The sequence below is a fragment of the Chaetodon auriga genome, chromosome 5 (genome assembly GCF_051107435.1).
Source record: "Chaetodon auriga isolate fChaAug3 chromosome 5, fChaAug3.hap1, whole genome shotgun sequence".
Taxonomy (NCBI): domain Eukaryota; kingdom Metazoa; phylum Chordata; class Actinopteri; order Chaetodontiformes; family Chaetodontidae; genus Chaetodon; species Chaetodon auriga.
This window is the reverse complement of record NC_135078.1, coordinates 7,454,421-7,472,266: the sequence shown is the minus strand read 5'-3', so window position 1 is coordinate 7,472,266 and position 17,846 is coordinate 7,454,421. Positions and strand designations below refer to the sequence as shown.

Genomic DNA, 17,846 nt, shown 5'->3' with positions numbered 1-17,846 from the left:
TGGATTTTTAGCAACAAACAACACACCATGGCTTACATCAACCAACAGGGAATGACTGTCATTATAGTCAGTGTAAACCATGCCAAATCAACAATGGCGCAGAACTTCATCCTCGCCGTCCATCTAGAGCGCTGCTCTGCCGACATGCCTTCGTTGCTGCCACTGGTGGGAAAAAGCTATATAAACAAGACAGCCCTTATGAAACATATTGTAACATCTGTCGCAAGTACTCTGGTTCAGATTTTGTGCCAGATGTCCATACAGATGACATCATCTTGACCATCTACGTCCATGGCCAAAGTGGGGGGTCATAGTCATTTTTAAATCATATCATGTGTTCTTGGCTTGACTTGTCAGATCACAAAAGATAGCAAAGTTATATAAAAAAAAAAAAAAAAACAATGGAGAAATACAGTAAATACACTGTATTTATGTAACATTAGAGTCCAGAGTTTATTTTGAGTTTACTGGATTCAACTGCTGCGTCACTCTGATTTTTGGTGGTGAGATCGCTCCTAGTTTAAACATATATAAGAGCTGAAGTAAGACTGAATTGTAGCTAAAAATGATTATGTAAGTGAATCTAAATGTGTGCCTCATTTTGATAAATAACATGTGCTACAGTATAACGACAGCAAGCATATAATCTAGCGTTTCTACAGTGCACAGTCAATAGGTTTGCCTGTACTCACCACACCCTATACTAGACAGAAACACAACATGATAAATATTTATGCGTCTAATTATTCTATGTGCATTATTAATTGCACCAAAATATCCCTCCAAGAGGATCTCATTAGGGTAGGAAATTAGTCAAAGCAAATAACGCTCATAGTTGAAAAAGCATTTTTAAACATCATCCACGTTTCCTCTCTCATTTTGCCAAGTTCATAAACTGCGCTGTGAATGCGTTCATTAGAATTAGTATTCCCTCAAACTGAGTTGACTGGAGAAATTGTGGGTGATTAAATATTAGCTTGAATATAATTAGCATTTATTAGCAAACTCTGCTATGGCAGATAATGAAAATCTTAATGAAATGCTTTGTTGAATTTTGTGTCAGGGGGGTTTGATTTTTTTTTTTTTTTTCTCCCTCAGATTTGCAGTCAGCATGCCTGAGACCAAAATGCAATATAGTATGTACATGTTTTGTATTGAGTCATACGTAATGTAGACAGCTGCTGTAATTGTAACATCCTGCTATCAGGCCCCTTCATTGAGATAGCGTTTGAGTCTGTCTGCTCCGCACAACAGTCTGCAGTGAGTTTAATAGGCTCCTCAGTCTGGTAGAGCTATTACCAAATCCAACACAGACCATTAGGCCGCATGGGCTTAATTGCACATTAATTGGATAATTAGTCCTGCACTTTGTTTTTCTCCCATTTTCTCAAATCTTCTCCCTCATTTTGGCAAGCGGTCGGTCATTCGCTAGATTTCCCTTTTGTCATTATGTTTTTCAGCGCGACGAGAAAATACAGAAGGTGGAGCATTCACCCTGTGGCTGGAGATTTGCCGTGGGGAGGGGTTGCTCCACGTGGGTGGGAAGACAAGGCTGAGAGGATTGATGGAGCCCTAGGTTGTCCTCCTCCTGCGCTGTCATGTTGACCCACAATACATGCTGTGTTTGTGTCTCCGCCAGCACAGAAACCAGGAAGAGGCATGCATAGTTAAATAGGCAACAACTCTCTAGTGCGCAAGGTGCATTATTTATGAACTTTTTAAAGAGATTTTATTCATCCCTTCCTCGTATTTCTCCCCGCCATTATTGTCTGTGCTTTAGGCGTGTGCCTCAGCACTCTCAGATTGCTACCATTAAACCCAGGGAGCCATCTGATGGAGTTATCAAAGTAAATGTTTGGCACATTTGATAGCGTTTGAAATATCCTCCTGTAATAAAGCTCTCCGGGGAGAAAGAGGGACAGGCTTTTCATGCAAATAGCCGGTTTTCTGATATCACACCGTGTCGAAATATCCACATTTATCTCAGTGCTGTCAACAAACACACAGAGCACCTACTGATATGGCGGCTGATGTTTGGCTGGATGGGAGACAGAGGAAAAGTGTTCACCATATGACACAGGGCCAGGCAGCACTTAATGAAATGACGATCTTAAATTTACAAGCAATCAATCTACCCAGCTGCAGTTTGAGTTCAGTGTGGTTTTATTGCACATGTGGCACACATATGGAGAGAAGATGTGGATGAAGAAGCGTCAAATCATATGTCAGCTTTGGAATGTCAAGGGTATGAATGCACTGTGCGTTCTCAGATGGCTGACGTGTTGTACAAATGCAGACTTTGGGGAACAGGGAGAGAATCAGTGCAAAGGGAAATTTTGTGTTAGACTGTGAACTGCTCTGCCTTAATGAGAAAAGCATTGTCGTCCTCTGCCAGACCCTGATAGGTCTCCCACTGATTAGACAAGTTAAAGCTCAGTCCTTTATTATTCCCAGGAGAAGCAGCACTTGCTTTTGTCTCGGTGCTAATAATAGCCATAAAGTATGATCATTCCAAAGTGTTAAAATGCTCCTTATAAACATCGGTCTGTTTTCGTTTTGTTTATTATTCATCTCGTCCAATTAGCATTCTAAAGGGGGAGTGTTTCTTGCCAGGCGCTGAGGGAATAAGAGATTAAAAGGCAATGAGGAAACATCTGTGTCTCTGCTTTGCCACAAATCTGCATCTCATTCTTACCATTGGCATCCAAATAGACAGCGCCTACAATGCAGGGAAGAAAGTAAAACACCAAGGCTCATAGGGCTAGCGAATAGAGGGAAGGGTTACCATAGAAACACATACCTCACATGGGTTTATGGGCTGCATCCTATCACATGCTATCAATTACCATAAATCTTCTGGCAGCGAGGGCGGTGGTTAAGGTGCGCCTCAGCAGTGAATGACAATGCGTTGATCTCCACATATCTGGAGAGATGCATCCAGGCTCTTTAAATCAAGAGGAAAATGGCTTCAGATTTAGCTTGTGACAATAGAAAGATGGAGAGTGCCTCTAATGCGTTTCCTTTCACGAGCCTGTGTGCAAACAGATATTGAAAAGCAGAAAGAGGATGCTGGCTGCCTTTGCTGCGCATTCACGTCACTGTGGAGATGAATGATTGCGAAATCAAAACTTAGTGGAAAGCATAATGCGCCGCAGAGCTATACGTTTATGCCTGATAATCTTTGACTGGGTGTCATCACGCTTATTCCGTTCACTCGTCGTACAGCTGTCTGCACATAAAAAGCCAGCAGTCAGAATTGTGTCAGAGCACAGCGGTGCATCAGTGCAATTTTCTACAAATGGCATCTTTTCCGAAGCTCCCATCCTCTCGACCTCTGGCGCCGAGCGACGACGCTGAGAGCATTATCAGATGTGTTTGAGCAGCTCCCATCAGCACGACCCCGGTGGGCGGTGCAGCTATCGAGTGACCTTTTCCGCATGGCTCCCTGATATTAACGCAATCTTTGCCTTATTACCATGGGAACATTTCACAGAGTATTAGACTTAATAAATGACTTTTTCCTTGGCTTCCTTCTCTCCTCTCCCTTCGCCGTCTTTCTCCCCTGTTCTCTCCTGCCCTGCACCCCTCGTCTTCCCTGCTCCTGAGCCGATAACCCGACCTCCCCAGGGGCCCGGCCTCCATAATCGCGTCAGTTCACGGCCCTCTTATTCCAGCAGAATTGCTTAATTGGTATGTGTTCTACATAACTGTTGGAGTATTAGACTCACAAATGAAGGTTAGAACCTCAGTGCTTGTAATCGACTGAAAGAAATTGATTTGTGCTCAGCTGCCCTTCTGGGACGAGACTTTATGGTTCTCTGAAGAAATGAAGCTTTTATAATTGTGTGTTCTTCCACCCCCCCCACCCCCACCCCTTTCTCTCCTCTCCTGTCCTCTCTCTCTTTTTCTAATTTCCTCCTTGCTAACTGCTTTGTTGACATTCATCAAAAGGCAAGACACTGGCAATTTATAGGTGATTGGTCTGGTCGTCCATGTTACAGTATACGTGGCATACGCTAGATAAGTTCCCCAGCTGTATAGCAGCAGTAGAGTGCTGAGCAGCGAATATCATTGTGTCTTTTTCCCCCCCGACAGGAAAATCTAATCACAACTCAGGTACTATGTCAATGGAAATCTGATTGCATTATGTGCGATCATGTCGAAGACGTGAAGCGGCGTCGTATTAACCAAACCTGACCAACGAGCATAAATTGTCTTATGATTGATCTTCTTGGATTGAAAACTCGGTGCTTTGAGGCTTCGCATCACCAGCTGAATTTGGGCAATTAACAAGGATCGTGTCACAGCTTTGTGGTGGTCAGCAGGGGAAAATGCATGAATGCTGATCTGTCCTAGTTTTAAGGGGACAGCGGGAGACTTGCATCTTATGTTAGAGCTCTCTGTGTTTAATGCTGAATGTGACCATGAATGGTTGAGATTGACAGGAAATACACTGAAGTTAGGAAATAACAGAATTAACCTAACAGACTCATTCCCCTTACGTAGGCGAGGTTGAAATCGGCTGGACTTACCACCATTTATCCTGCAGGACTGTGTTGCTGCCGCTGTCTGGCTAGTGTCTTATGCATGACAACTCCCTCCGACTTAGGTGACCGTAGATTATTCACGCCTGCTTTCCAGGTGGCCAGACTCAGATGTGCTCAATGCAGAGGTTTGCTCAACGCAAAATCACATTTCACGCTTGTGCTAATGTCACCCGGCGATTGAAGAGGAGTGAGAACTGGCAGGTGGTGTTTGCAAATGAGAATACCCCAAACCACAAGCCGTCCTGACACCAGCTGCTGATTTGATTATGGGGTGGTATGTAGGAGAGTGTATGAATGTATGGAGCAGGTGAGGTGGTATATTCAAAATCAATTAAGTGAAACAAAGATGAGTGTTTATTTGTATTTTGTCCAAATGGAGGTGTCATCTTTGAGACCGACAATGCTTTCAGGACATGGGGGTGGTTTCAGGGTGAGATGGGGTGTTTTCTCACTCTGGAGTTATATTTGTAAGGTATTTTTGGGCTGATTCTTCGTGGGGTACATTCTTCCATGTGCTCCTCTTTGTGCTTACGGTGTGATTGCACATTTACTTTAAGTGCCACAGCTTGTGTTGAGATCATTTTTGCAGAAAATTAGCACTTTCACAAGTTCAGCACTTTAATGTATCTTTCTTCCCCTCTGTGTCTTAAAAAGATTTTTGCAGTTCTGCAGCTGTTCTTTGAAACTATTTATCACTTTTTGAGAACTTTCAAGAAAGTCCTGTTGCTTTTGTCAAGAACAGATTAATTACTGTATGTGTAAAGTACCTCATGAAGCTGGCTTGTAATTAAGCGTCTCATGTTTAGCAGTGCTTACCTGAAGCTGGCGCCCGCTGGCATGGCAAAATCTGCTGCTTTTACCCTTCTTGCCTGTAGGGGGCTTTGATTAGACTCCTTTTAGATATATGCTTATTCAGAATTTGATGCCAGCAACAGTCAAACAAGACTGGGAAAGTTGTGGAATGCTCCAAAAACTAGGTTCTCCGTAAACTAGGTTCATTTGTTTTGTTTTGTTTTTGCCTCCAGGGCCAGAGGCATTATGTTTCTGTGCTGTCTCCCTGTCTGTCTGTCCCATTCTCTTGAACATCATATCTTATGGACACCTTCAGAGAAGTTTGGTACAAACGTTGACTTGTCCAAGTCAATGACCTGATTAGATTTTGGTGGTCAAAGGTCACTGTGACGACACAAAACACGTTTTGGACCATAACTCAAGAATTCTTGAGCTAATTCTGACAAAATTTCACACAAATGAACTAAATTGGTGATACATGTCAATTTAGTGGAAACTACCATATCACCAAAAAATACACTCAGTACTTCTATACGGCATATAATGGTAGTTGTTTACAATTGTAGTTGTTAAAGTAACATCTGTAGTTGCTTTCTAAAGAGAATCAGTCGTAGACCTGGATATCACCTTGCACAACCAAGCATCCTCCATATGTGAACATCTCTTCTTCTTTAGTCCTTGGTAATTGCCAGCAGATGCAAATTGAGCTTTGACAAGCTGTAGCCGCAGTACCACTCAAACCCAACCTCCTAATCGACTCTATGTGATTTAACGGTGCATCCTAAGCATTAGTATTCCAGAGCTGGATTCTTCTTGGATCCAGGCTAGGATTATCCAAGCTCTTAACATCTTAGCTAAGCTGGTTAACACCTGTTTTTATTGACATCTGAGCACCATCCGAGGCGCCTCGTCTTCCATGGTTTAAAAAAAAAAAAAATCTTCTTTTGCTCTTCCAGTAGGCCAGTCACTCCTCTTCTTCCAGGCTGCAGCCCATATGATTGACTGTTTTTCCCACAAGTATTAGTAGCAGGTCAGCAGATTCACTGTGCATATGGGAGTAGATTTACATTCTCATAAATGTTCCTAATTTGTAATATGCTTTATATATTTGAGGTAAGTCATGATACTTTGATGCAGATAGAAATCACTTGTTTAGGGCCAGGCATGGTGAGCTCAGAGTCATGTCGTTGTATTTTTTGCCAGGTCCAAGTCTAGACATGAGCTACAATTTCAAGAATCACATTCTTACTCACATGTTTCAGAGTAATTTCCCACCAAAAAAGAAAACAGGCTCTCTTTATTTGTTTATTCGTCTTAATATTCCCCTTCTCGGGTAGTATAACTGATGTAATATTCTATAAAATCCATTGACGCTGTTGATTCAGCCGGGGGGGATCCTTGTTAGCAGTGTCTGTGTAGACTTAGAGAAATCCTCAGACTTATGTGTGTGTCTGTTTCAAAAAGTCTTGCCAGGTCAGTGGGGGAAACTTTGAAGAATGTCCAAGGATTTGTCTAAATCAGGAGGTATGGATCCTCTTAAGTGTAGCTGGCATTAGAGCTGAGCCCCATCAATGATTCCATTAACCTAAATTCCAAACCAGGTTTCACAACATGCCCATATTAACCCCACGGATTTCACCAAGCTCTTGATCCCTCGCTGTTTAGATAGAGGGGAATGAATGGCCACTCACATTTGTCTGGCTACCAGCTATGTTTCCCGCCTCAGACAGGGAATTATCTGTAATACGACCCCCATGTTTATCTTTGACCTTTATGTGTCCGCATGTTTTCTGGCTATTTTTTCCTACTCTATAACTTGAACAGAAGCTGATTAGGCAATGGTGGTGGTGATGGGAGATGATAAGGCATTTAGAGTGAACAAGGACAGAATCCCAGTTGCTGATTTTTACCTTTCCTTGATGAACAATAATCATTCCAGGGTAAGAGGGCTGGAACAAGCAGAGAAGAGAAAGAAACGAGTGTCTGCCTTCATTAGGACAAAGGGAGGGTGAGCAGGAGAGCATCTGACAAGCCAGTAACGCCTCATTGTCCCTGATCTCAAGTTTCATAAATTTCCACGGCTGTCGTTAAAGGACGTGTCGCTGCTGTCACCAGGCGCTAACTCGTTATCTCCTCAACGCTGTAAAACGCTGTAATTAACATTCAACAACTGTAACCGATCCAGCATTCTTCCTCTCTAGCCGCTAATTGCCACACTATTCTGCTTGCTCATAAGTGGGCCTTTTGTGTGTGTACTTGTGGGTACACATCTCTGTGTTTCATTTTGATTGTAAATAGAGGTGAGAAAGCAGTTCATCTGAGCTTATAGCTTAAAAGTGTTCTCTTGGTTTCCTTTGCATGGGTTCGCCATTGAGTTTATGCCTCAGTCAAAGACTCCTCTAACTAGCATTTTTTGGAATATTTTTGCATACACGCGGACATTTTAAATACCTTCTATCCAAGAGGCTCGAAAATTAAAGCTTTGTCGATGGATGCTTTTAGTAGACTCCTTCGGGGTAACGCAACCTGTATTTTTACCGTTGAAGAGCGTATTGAAGGCCCATTTGTCGAAATCACAATTACTGTAATTACAAATTTCAAGGCAATGCCTGCCTGTGGTTGTGAGGACACAGAGTGTACTATTATTTAAGGAGATGCACCATTCTCCTTTCCGCCATGCATGAGCGCCTTTCTCAAATCATACCCTCCATTGCATCAAACACAGCCTTCAGTTGGGAATGTATAGCTGTCACGCTGCTCTCCGCTCACAGCGGCACGCAGAGAGAACTCACTACTCTTAGTAATATTTTTTTTTCCTTTTGGGGCATCAGATTTTCTTTCATACGTTCCTGTAGACCCAGCGGTGTCAGCTCCATTTTAGTCGGAAATGGTTTTGTTTTCCCCATAGCTGCTCCTGCCTGACCTCACCGGAGCAGCAGCCATCACAACAAGGCCTTATGAATAATTAGTCTGGGTCAACTGATACTCTCCGGCTCCACACCGCTGTCATCTACTCCGCCAGCGCCAGCCAAAAACCAATGAACTGTGTGCAATTCTGCTCAATTGAATCAGTAGAAGTTGATGCAGCTCTTGTTATTCGAAGGTAAACAGCTAGATGTAAGTTGATACGGGGCTACCCTTGAGGCCAAGTGCAGAACAGGAGAAGGGTGGTCAAATTAGCAGTGTCACAGGGACCACATTTGGAGACTTCCATGGTGGTCTGTCACAGATATGCAATCACCTGGTGCTTTATCTGTATGCTGCTTGCCTGGCATTTCATTCTCTGGGGATTAGAGCGAATGCCTGGGTAGGGTTTCCGAGAGCCAAGACGGCCCCAGGAGGACAAACAAAACCAAATGGTTGCATAGTGTTTCTTGTCCCGGTTTCATGTTCGGGTCAGAGGAGCTGTGGTGCAGGTGTCTGGGGATTCAGGTGTGTATCTACGGAATGGGCGAAGAGCTTTGTTGTCAGACACATGATGTACATGTCTGTTGTCTCTCTGTCTCTCTGTTGGATTGTTTGTTTTTGGGCTTTTTGGGCTAAAGGAGTGATTTCATTTCACAGAAAGTGTCTCAGCAGGATGTTATGTCGCCACAATCCTCCAGAACAGCATCAGTGCTCCTTGACAAAGTGTTCAGTCGAGTTGAGGTCTGGTGACTACGAAGGCCTTACTTTCTAGTGACCTTTCTCGCACTCTGAAGGCATCTACATTCATTGTGTTTCTCCGCTCATTTAGTTTTTCCACTGTGTATGTGCCACTGTCAGAAGCTGTGTTTATTTCACAGGACTAGGCTTCAGTTTGTGTTTGGTTGTGGCCTAACCCATATATAGATAACCTGCTCTTTTAGCAACTCACAGCACCCTTTGTGGTTTTTTTATGTTTGCACAATAGGCACATAGGTTGTGGTTTTCTCACATTTTCACAACGGCTCACCACCAACGAAACTGCTGTAGCTGCAGACTCTGAACTCTCACTGCCTCTCCTTCCTGTTAGAGTTCTGCAGAAATTAACACTGTCTCAAAAAACAGCAATTATTCACCAGAGAGCTGACATCAAGAGCGAAACAACTTTTAAAACATGTCTCATGCATGTTTTGTTGGCGCACGTTGTTTTGCTGTCAGGCCTTTGGAAGACACTGGATACATCTTTGACCAAACAACAAACATGATTATTTGTTTGCTTTGCAGTGAAAAGATCTGTGACTCTGTTCATCAGAACCAGGCCTCAAACTTGGCCAGGGAAGAACCAGTCCTTCTTTTTAAGTTATTATTAGTGTAATATCCTTAGGCCCAATGTAGTATCAATGTCAGCTGATGTGTGGTGAAGACACAAGACACTTCAACTGAAGTGCTTAATTGTGTGGTTAATTCATTTCCATGCTCATCTTGCCTCTAATTCAACCTGCAACATCAACAAGACTGTCTGCACTCTTCACACTTTCTTGATTGGACATGGATCTGGAAAAAAATGATCTCTTGACTGTGATAAATTTTGTAGAGGGGAAAGATGCCGGCATGCTAGCAAAAAGGTCCTTTTACAAGCACCATGAACAAAGGAGAAGTTATTCTCTTCAGGGGTTTGCAAAGGAGAAGATTAGAAGTATAAATGAGGCAAAGTGTCATCATATGGGTTTTTTAAATTACACTGTTTAAGATAGATCTAATTTTAATTTGGCCTAATGCGAGGAACACTATCAGCTATTGACCAAGGGTGTCTTATGACTGACTTGACGTACTTTGCTCAACAGTCTTGTGCTTTTACTCTGCAGTTTCAGTTCAGAGACCAGGCCAAGTGCACAGTCAGGGTAATTTTAAAAGCTCCTGCGCTCGCTATTTAGTTCATGAACTTCAGTGCCCCACCTCCTTCCTTCCCTTCGGCTCCTGGAAGCACAACTATATTAGTATCTCCCAGAGAGTGTCAAGCTAGTCTGCTGCTTCTGTTTACAGGCTATTCAATCACTCTAAGTACTAGTGGCAGACTGATTTTCTTGGAAACGCATTTGCCACATTCGCCCCTGGCTCCTTACCTGCAAGGTATTTATCATATGAAAATTTGGAAGTATCTGACTCGCCTATTTTACTAGCCTTGTCCTAGAGCTGGGACTGGTAAAACATTGTAATATATGCACTGCTGTCAAAATTGAACATAAAAATATCACAGAATACCATGAGATTTACACTCTGTCAAGGGGAAGCGGTTACTTTTATAACACCATTGCGCTGGAGTAACATCTCACAGCTTAGAAGTAGTCTAACGGTAAAAATGGGTCATTTGATTTTATTTGTTTTTTTTGTTCTGGGTTTTTTTCTTTTAGTTCATAGTGACAAACACAACACTCCAGTCCAGATGAAAAAAAGTGCCTGCAATGTCAATTTGTTTTAGCCTACTTAGCATGTGTAGCTGCTGGAAATACTGCAGTGCACCACCTCATATCACACATTTCACGCGTGCGGAGATCATCACACAGTGTGTGTGTGTGTGTGTGTGTGTGTGTGTGTGTGTGTGTGTGTGTGTGTGTGTGTGTATGTGTGCGTGTGCGTGCGTGTGCCTGTGTGCGCTTGTGTGCATGCGCTAGTGACCTCAAACCTGGCGACAGCCCCTGCTAACAGCTGGTTTTCTGCCAGTTTTTCTGCAAGGCCATGAGAAAATTAGCTGAGCTGTGTGGAGGCTTGTACACCCTAATATAGCATTAAGCAGTGTGACCGGGCTCACTCAAGATTGATGACCGTTGTCTATCTGACCGCACTTAAGCACTCTTTAGCACGAGGATCTTTTTCTCAAGGTCATAGGTCACAGGTCACATTCATAAACTGACCTACATGCAGCCTTTTTCCCAGCACAATTTGTTCATTCCCCAAGGCTAATCAGAGGCTAAGGTATTTTGTTATAGTAATAGTAACAGTTGTAATAGCACATGCCATTGTAAGAGAATGTAATGTAGTGCAGCCAGTGTACTTTTACATCTACACTGTCTGTCGCAATTGTGTCATAATCGATAGAATGTCAGTTCAAGTCATCACTGAGGTCAGCCTGTGAGACCCTCTCAGCGTCCACGTAAATACACAACATGCAGAGGATTGAGTGTCAGCATGTCTTCCATCAACTCTGTCTCTCAGGCCTTTCTTTTTCTTTTGTCCGCCTCCCTCTGACCTGCCTATTTACCCAGCATCCCCTCCTGTAACAAGCAGCATTCGTTCATCAGCCATGTTTAAACTGCAGACAGGATTAACTTGGCTAAAGACTTAATGCACATGCACAGTCACCCCATGCTCTGTTTGCTGTTTCCAGGCCGCACATCGACAAGCTGCTCTGTCAGGCTTCTCTTGCTTGTTCTCTGTCTCCCTGGGCTCCCTGGGCCTCCTCCTCCTTCGTCCTCATTTCGCCTGAATTAATTGAGTTCTCATTTTTGTGAGAAAGCTCACAGGAGGGCTGTGTGAAGAGAGAGAAGACTGATAGAAAGAATATGAGAGACAGAGAGAGATCAGTGGCAGACGCCTAGGGGGCATAGCTCTCCCAGAGGAAGGCACTCACCAGTTTCCTGGGGGACAGTGTGGCCCCTCTGCAGTGACTTATATCTTTATCCTCTCAACAGTCCCCTCTCAGCACTTCAGGGAAGACCCATAGGCTGGTCGTTAGGGTCAGGCAGACATGCTTCTTTACACCGAAGCCCAAGGGAGGCTGACACCTAATTTAAGCTCGTTGTGTCTGTAAAGCTTAGAAGTGGAAATACTGGAAATGTGTCCGATAACACAATGGAAGTATTGGTAAAATTGAGAGCCAGATATATGAACACACGTATAGGACCATGTCTGCTAGCTATGAATCTAGCCGGCAAGCTCCGCAACAACCAAACTAGACAACACAAGAACCAACCAAGGAGATTTTACTGAAGTGGAAGCAGATTTGGTGAATCACCATGCTTTAACAACACAGCTCTCCTTGCAGAGCAAGGAATGACATGTGATGCTCCCACAAGCCAAATGCTAACCAAAGTGCTAAATATGAGACCCAAAGACTGGGCAACAATTATTGCAATGGAAAAGACTCGCAGATAGGACATCATATTATATTAGCCTCATTTTAACTCATGACAAATACTTGATGTGGAAATAGCAGGCATGATATGCACCTGCAGACTCTACCTTGGCCTGAACCCTTTCAATTATGAACCATTACAACTTCTTCCCCTGCAATATTCATGCACGGGCAGATCACTCCTTCAGATGTCTTAGGTTGCTGTAAGTTGAGATAAACACTTGCCGAGATGTAACAGCCAATCGCCCGCCTCTATTCCTCAATGTCACTGCCTTGGCGCTCAATAATTCAAAGCTTGGCGGTAATGAGCTCCCCGTAGGCCCTGTCCCCAAGGAGCCTCCCCACTGTGCCTCCACTGTAATGTAGTTATATCTCATGTCAGCTTTCAAATCAATTACATTTCTATCTGATGGCTATGTAATTGTGCCTGATTGAGTTTTTGGCATGCCAGCCAAGTGTGTGGTTCCCAAACTCAAGCCAGTCAAAACAGGAAGCTTCATCAAATGAAACTGTATTTCATCGTGATTGAGGCTGCTTGCATGATAAGCACAACTGTAATTATGATAATAATAACAATAGCAATCTGTGTTTCTCAGCTTTGTTTTGTCTTTTTTTGTTTTTTTTTCCTCCCTTGCTCTCCAGATGAAATTTTGCCCCAAGGACTACGAACATTTGCTGTACTCAAGATGCAAAGGCTGATTTGATTGTTTGTAGCATGTGCAATTTAGTAGATTAAATGCAGACCATAATGCTTTCGTATAAATTTAAGTATCTGGAGTCTCAGTTAGTTTTAGTGCAGCAGACCATTTCTCTGCAGGACGATGCTTTGTGACTAGAGCCATAGTGATCTTTACATGTTGTGCTTACGTTTTGTCAGATATATAGCGTACGGCTGCCAAAAGTCAAACCGTCTTTTGGCGTAATGCCTAGAAATAACAAGCTAAACTCTTACCTGCAGCAACTAGCTGACAGCTGAGGTCAGGGCGATATTGTTTTATGTGTCAGATCTTTCAGAGTGGAATTTTATTTACAGAAGATTGGATGGCTTGATAGATGGTTAGATGGATGGACAGATTGATGGACATACAAATGGATGAATGTACACATGGATGCTTGGACCAGTGGATGCACGGACAGATTGACAGAAGGACGGATAGAGAGACGAATGCATACGTGGACGGAGGGACGAATGAAAATGCGGATGGATGGATGGATCAACAGAATGCATGCCTGGATGGACAGAGGGAATATTCTAATGGAGTGGTATTGAGATAGATGAGGGGGAGGATGCTGTGGTTAGGTGCATCAGCAACTAAATAGAGATGAATTGTGGCCGCTGTCAGCAGCACTAAGTATAACAGACATAGTAAAGCAGCCTGGCTCATCCATAATCAGCATTGTCTTCATGCCAGAAGAGAACTTCTCTGGAAATAAAGCACTGAGAGCATCTACCAATCTGTCTTTCAATCCTCACTTCATCATCCCTTTTCTTTTTATATCCCCTTACTCTTGGCGTTCTTGCCCTTTAAATCTCTTCTCTTGTATTATTCTGTCCTCATTTCTCTTCTTAAGGTCCTGTGTCTTCTTTCTGTCTGTCTCTCTCTCTTTCTCCGACACTGTCTTTTGTGTTAACAGCCCTTTTTTTTTTTTTTTTTTTTTTTTTTTTGCAGTGGGAGAGCCACTGGGTGCACATCTACAATCTTGCCTTTCATTTCATGGCTTCTGGAAATGGATGTTTTACTGCCTTCATTAAGGCATGCAGCAGTCAGCACCGTGTTTTCCCTCTGAAGTTTAGCTCCATGAACCTCGCCATTAGAGGACATTATGGCCCCAGATTTCAGGGCACAGTGGAACACTGTATAATTTGATTAGTGTTATTAATCAAGTGGAATACCGCTCCTTTCGCCCCCATCTCCCTCCTCCTCCTCCTCCTCCTCCTCCTTCTCCTTTTTGCCATTTCACTCCTGCTCTCAAACCCTTCAGACGTTCCCTTCCCTCTTCCTCCTCCCCTCATCCGTGTGCCGCTCTATCGTCTGCACTACAACACACACGCCGTGAAAGTGACAAAAGGCCTTACGCCTTCCCCTTTAAAAACAATGATTTACCACTTGTTTTTTTTTCTCCCCCTTTAGAACCCCCCCACCCCTCTCCAACCCATGCCCCCCCCCCCCCCCTCTTAGCTCAGGACATAAATCAATTGAGATGAAAGTTCCATAATTGTGCTTGCTGGGAGGGATTTGAGCAAAATTGCGCTATGAATTTTTTAAAGGGAATTTTTACTAGCTGTTCAGCGAGACTTGGGAGGCGAAGGAAGGTGAGGCCATGAGGATTTATGGGCCTGGATTCTTCATTACTGAAGTAATTTTCCTGCAAATGATAGTGCAGCACCCCGGAGGGGGGAACGCTGCCCGCCTAGGAGAGTACAAACCTGCTTAATCTCTCGTGGAGAGAGAGCAGCTCAGAGCACTAATATCATCTGTAAGCGACCAAGGCTCCATTTGTTCACATCTAAACTGCAGCTATTTGTGATTCATAGTAATTGATTGCTCAGATTTGTTCCAAGAGTAGCTATACAGATTGATTTCATTATGAAGGACATTTTTGTTAGAACTGCTAGGAAACATGCTCCGGGGTCATTTTTCAGATTAGCTGTTTTCACAAAATATGTTCATTTTGTCAAGACATTTTAGGCTTTCAGTGAGGTTTGTCTAATTGCAAAGGTTGATAAGTACACTAGCTGTACATCTGTGCATATGCACTGCAGCAGCCAAGGGATTAATTGGGCTAGACATTACATAGACTTGCTATAAAAAAAAAAAAAAAAGAAGGAGCTGGGAAAGAACAAGGACTTTAAGAGGACAGATCAGTTTAAATGATAGCTAATACTTTCTCCTTTCTCCCTCTCTTGTCTTTGACACTCTATCATCTATCTGTAGTGTGTGTGTCCATCCTTGTCATGATTGAGATCTGCTTTGCCAAGCTGTCATATTGTATCATCAGCAAGGGTCTCCACCTTTCTCTCTACCTCTGGTCTTTCCTCCCCACTCATTTTAACCTTCCTCAGTCCAATATGGCTGACGTTCTCTCTCCATCTTTTTAGGTGCAGCCAGCAGCAGTGGCCCTCCTCAAGGTTAGTGCGTCCACGATGCCAGGTCTCATTCTTTATCCTGCCTGCCGTCCACTCAATTTTACAGCTCAGTAGCTTGAGAAGCAGAGGGGGTAAATCTGCTGCAAGAAGGAGAAAGAGAGAGAGAGAGAGAGGGGAGGAGGAAGGGAGAAACAAAATTATTGTGCACCCTGTCGCCAATTGAAGTGGATCTCATTCCAGGCACACTAACAACTCAAGACAATTAGTCACTTCTCACTAGGCCAGACCTGAGACTCACTTGAGGGCCAAACAGAGGCAGGGAGGAGAGGACCTACTAGCATGGCTAAGCATAGCAGTTACAGGAGCAAGTGGAGAGAGAGGCAACTTAGAGATGAAATGGCTCTGAGTACCGCTGGAACAGCTCCTTGGGGCCTTATGTGCAACACTGAGATAGAAAGAGTAATATGGAACATGGGATTAATGCACTGATAAGTCATAAAGATCTGTACAAAATATGGCACCTTGAAAGTATACTGAATATAAATGATTATTCTTTTTATTTGCATGTGTTGGATTGATGCAGGATTCAAAAAGGAAGATGACATTTTTCCAAATACGAAAAAATGCAGTCTGTGTCTACATTCATCTTGGTCTACTGGTAAATAACGTGTCGTGCACAGCCTTCTGTGGAACATTCATACAGCTAAACAAAGACAGAAATGTCAGTCGTCTGTTTCGTTCCACCTATTCGGCGGTTTTCGGCACTTTGCAGCCAAAGATGAGCCCTGAAGCTCCAGCCACCACATGCCCCTGAACAAAAGTGAAGCATGACTAAGGTGGGTGGTGCGTGGAGGATCAGGGAGTGGAAAGAGAGAAAAGTTTGTCCTGGGCCCTCTGCAGAGACGCAGCGTGACCAATTGAGGTGAAGGGGATGAATGAGGCCATTCACTGGGCCTAATGAAAGAGTTCCTGCTGGGCCCTGAATGAGGGTGGGCCCATCTGCAGCACATAGGTGTGCACAAACCAGTGACCTCGAAAATTACCCAGGAAGCACTTTGGGACAGTCACCCCAGCAACAGGCTGGGGTGCGCATAGTAACCAGGCGCTTCAATCAGTGCCTGGCAGCTTCTTAAACAGAGCAAAGTTTTTCTCGGCATTGAAAGAACTCTGTGTGAAATCAACTTCGAGGGACACCCCCCAGTTTTTTTGAGGGGGAAGCTGCCAATGATTGTCCCATGTGAAAACGTCCAGGAGCTCTCACAAGCTTTGAGAGGTGTGAGCCGCTGCCGTGAGGACTTTCTCTGTCAAGATACAAAGATCTGTTTGTCTTAGTATGTACATGTGCTGTCTTAGTGTACGTGCACTGCTGTATGTAGGTTAATTAGGTTCAGGGGATGTGTAGGTTAGTGTAGTTTAGGAAGCTGTGAAACAGATCCAATTATGAAGATTGCAGATAAGGAGAGAGATTCCTTCAACACCCCTGGGGACTGGACTTTAAGTTTACAAGCGTCTTCAAGGATCTGGTTCATTGGATTTTATCTGTGTTATTTGGTTTAATATATTCAGTCTTGATGAGCCAGAGGCATGCAGGTCATTGAAGTTCCATTCCCGTCTCCGTTCCCTCACGTAACTTTTGACAGCATGAAATGACAATCCGCCCCTGCACGCATCTCCCACGTCAAAAAGTAATGAGATTGTGCTGCTGGAAATATCACTACAAAGCATCAGGCCTGCACTCGGGTCTGACTGCACCTTCAAACAGCGCTGCCTGCCAGCTCGCCTGCCTCGCCTGCCTGCTGAAAAAGAAACGAACAAAAACAATCAGAATCAGAGACAGAGAAACGGCAAGGGAAGCTCCCCACGCTGAGACAAACGAACACGCCGGGGCCTTTCATCCTGAGAGTGATTAGCCATCCGAAACGTTTTAAAACCCCACTTTGAGTGTGTTCCTCAAACGAAAGAGTTCCATTGAGGAGTGGTGGTGAGATGTTTCTCGCTGGGAAGCGCCAGTGATCTAGTCTCTAATTGTGGCGTCGCTGACAAGGCTGGTGTGGCTGGGAGCTTTTTAAGCGGGGCTTTTTGCTTCGCTCTTGTTCCCTTCCTGTCAGATCCACCACCAAAGGCACCAGGGAACAAAAAGGCCCCTCAGATTCTGTTCTTACATCCATCTGCCTATTGCTTTGTGCATAAATACAGGCTTAATTTAACACACTAACGGGCTCTGATGCTGCCCTAATGTGACCAAAACTACAATAGGTGCTGGAAATGCTGTGTTTGGTTGCAGATACGTGATATTATCTAACTCAGTCTGTATAATTGCCGTCTTAGTCACTCTTGCGCTCTTTCATATTTCATTGATCGAAGTCTCTCAGCTTCAGAGAAG

General features: G+C 43.8%; 1 protein-coding gene across 9 annotated transcripts in view; it reads left to right on the top strand.

Annotated features, from left to right (window-relative positions):
- The window catches only part of fbrsl1 (fibrosin-like 1), a 268,866-nt gene that overhangs the window by 150,590 nt on the left and 100,430 nt on the right, over positions 1–17,846 (top strand). For 8 of the 9 annotated variants that reach the window (XM_076730319.1, XM_076730324.1, XM_076730322.1 and 5 more), the window contains exon 5: positions 15,476–15,505. The exons of the other annotated variant lie outside the window; for it this stretch is intronic. In XM_076730319.1, the coding sequence (XP_076586434.1) occupies positions 15,476–15,505 (30 nt within the window). The remainder of the gene's footprint in view (positions 1–15,475; positions 15,506–17,846) is intronic. 9 annotated transcript variants of the gene reach the window in all.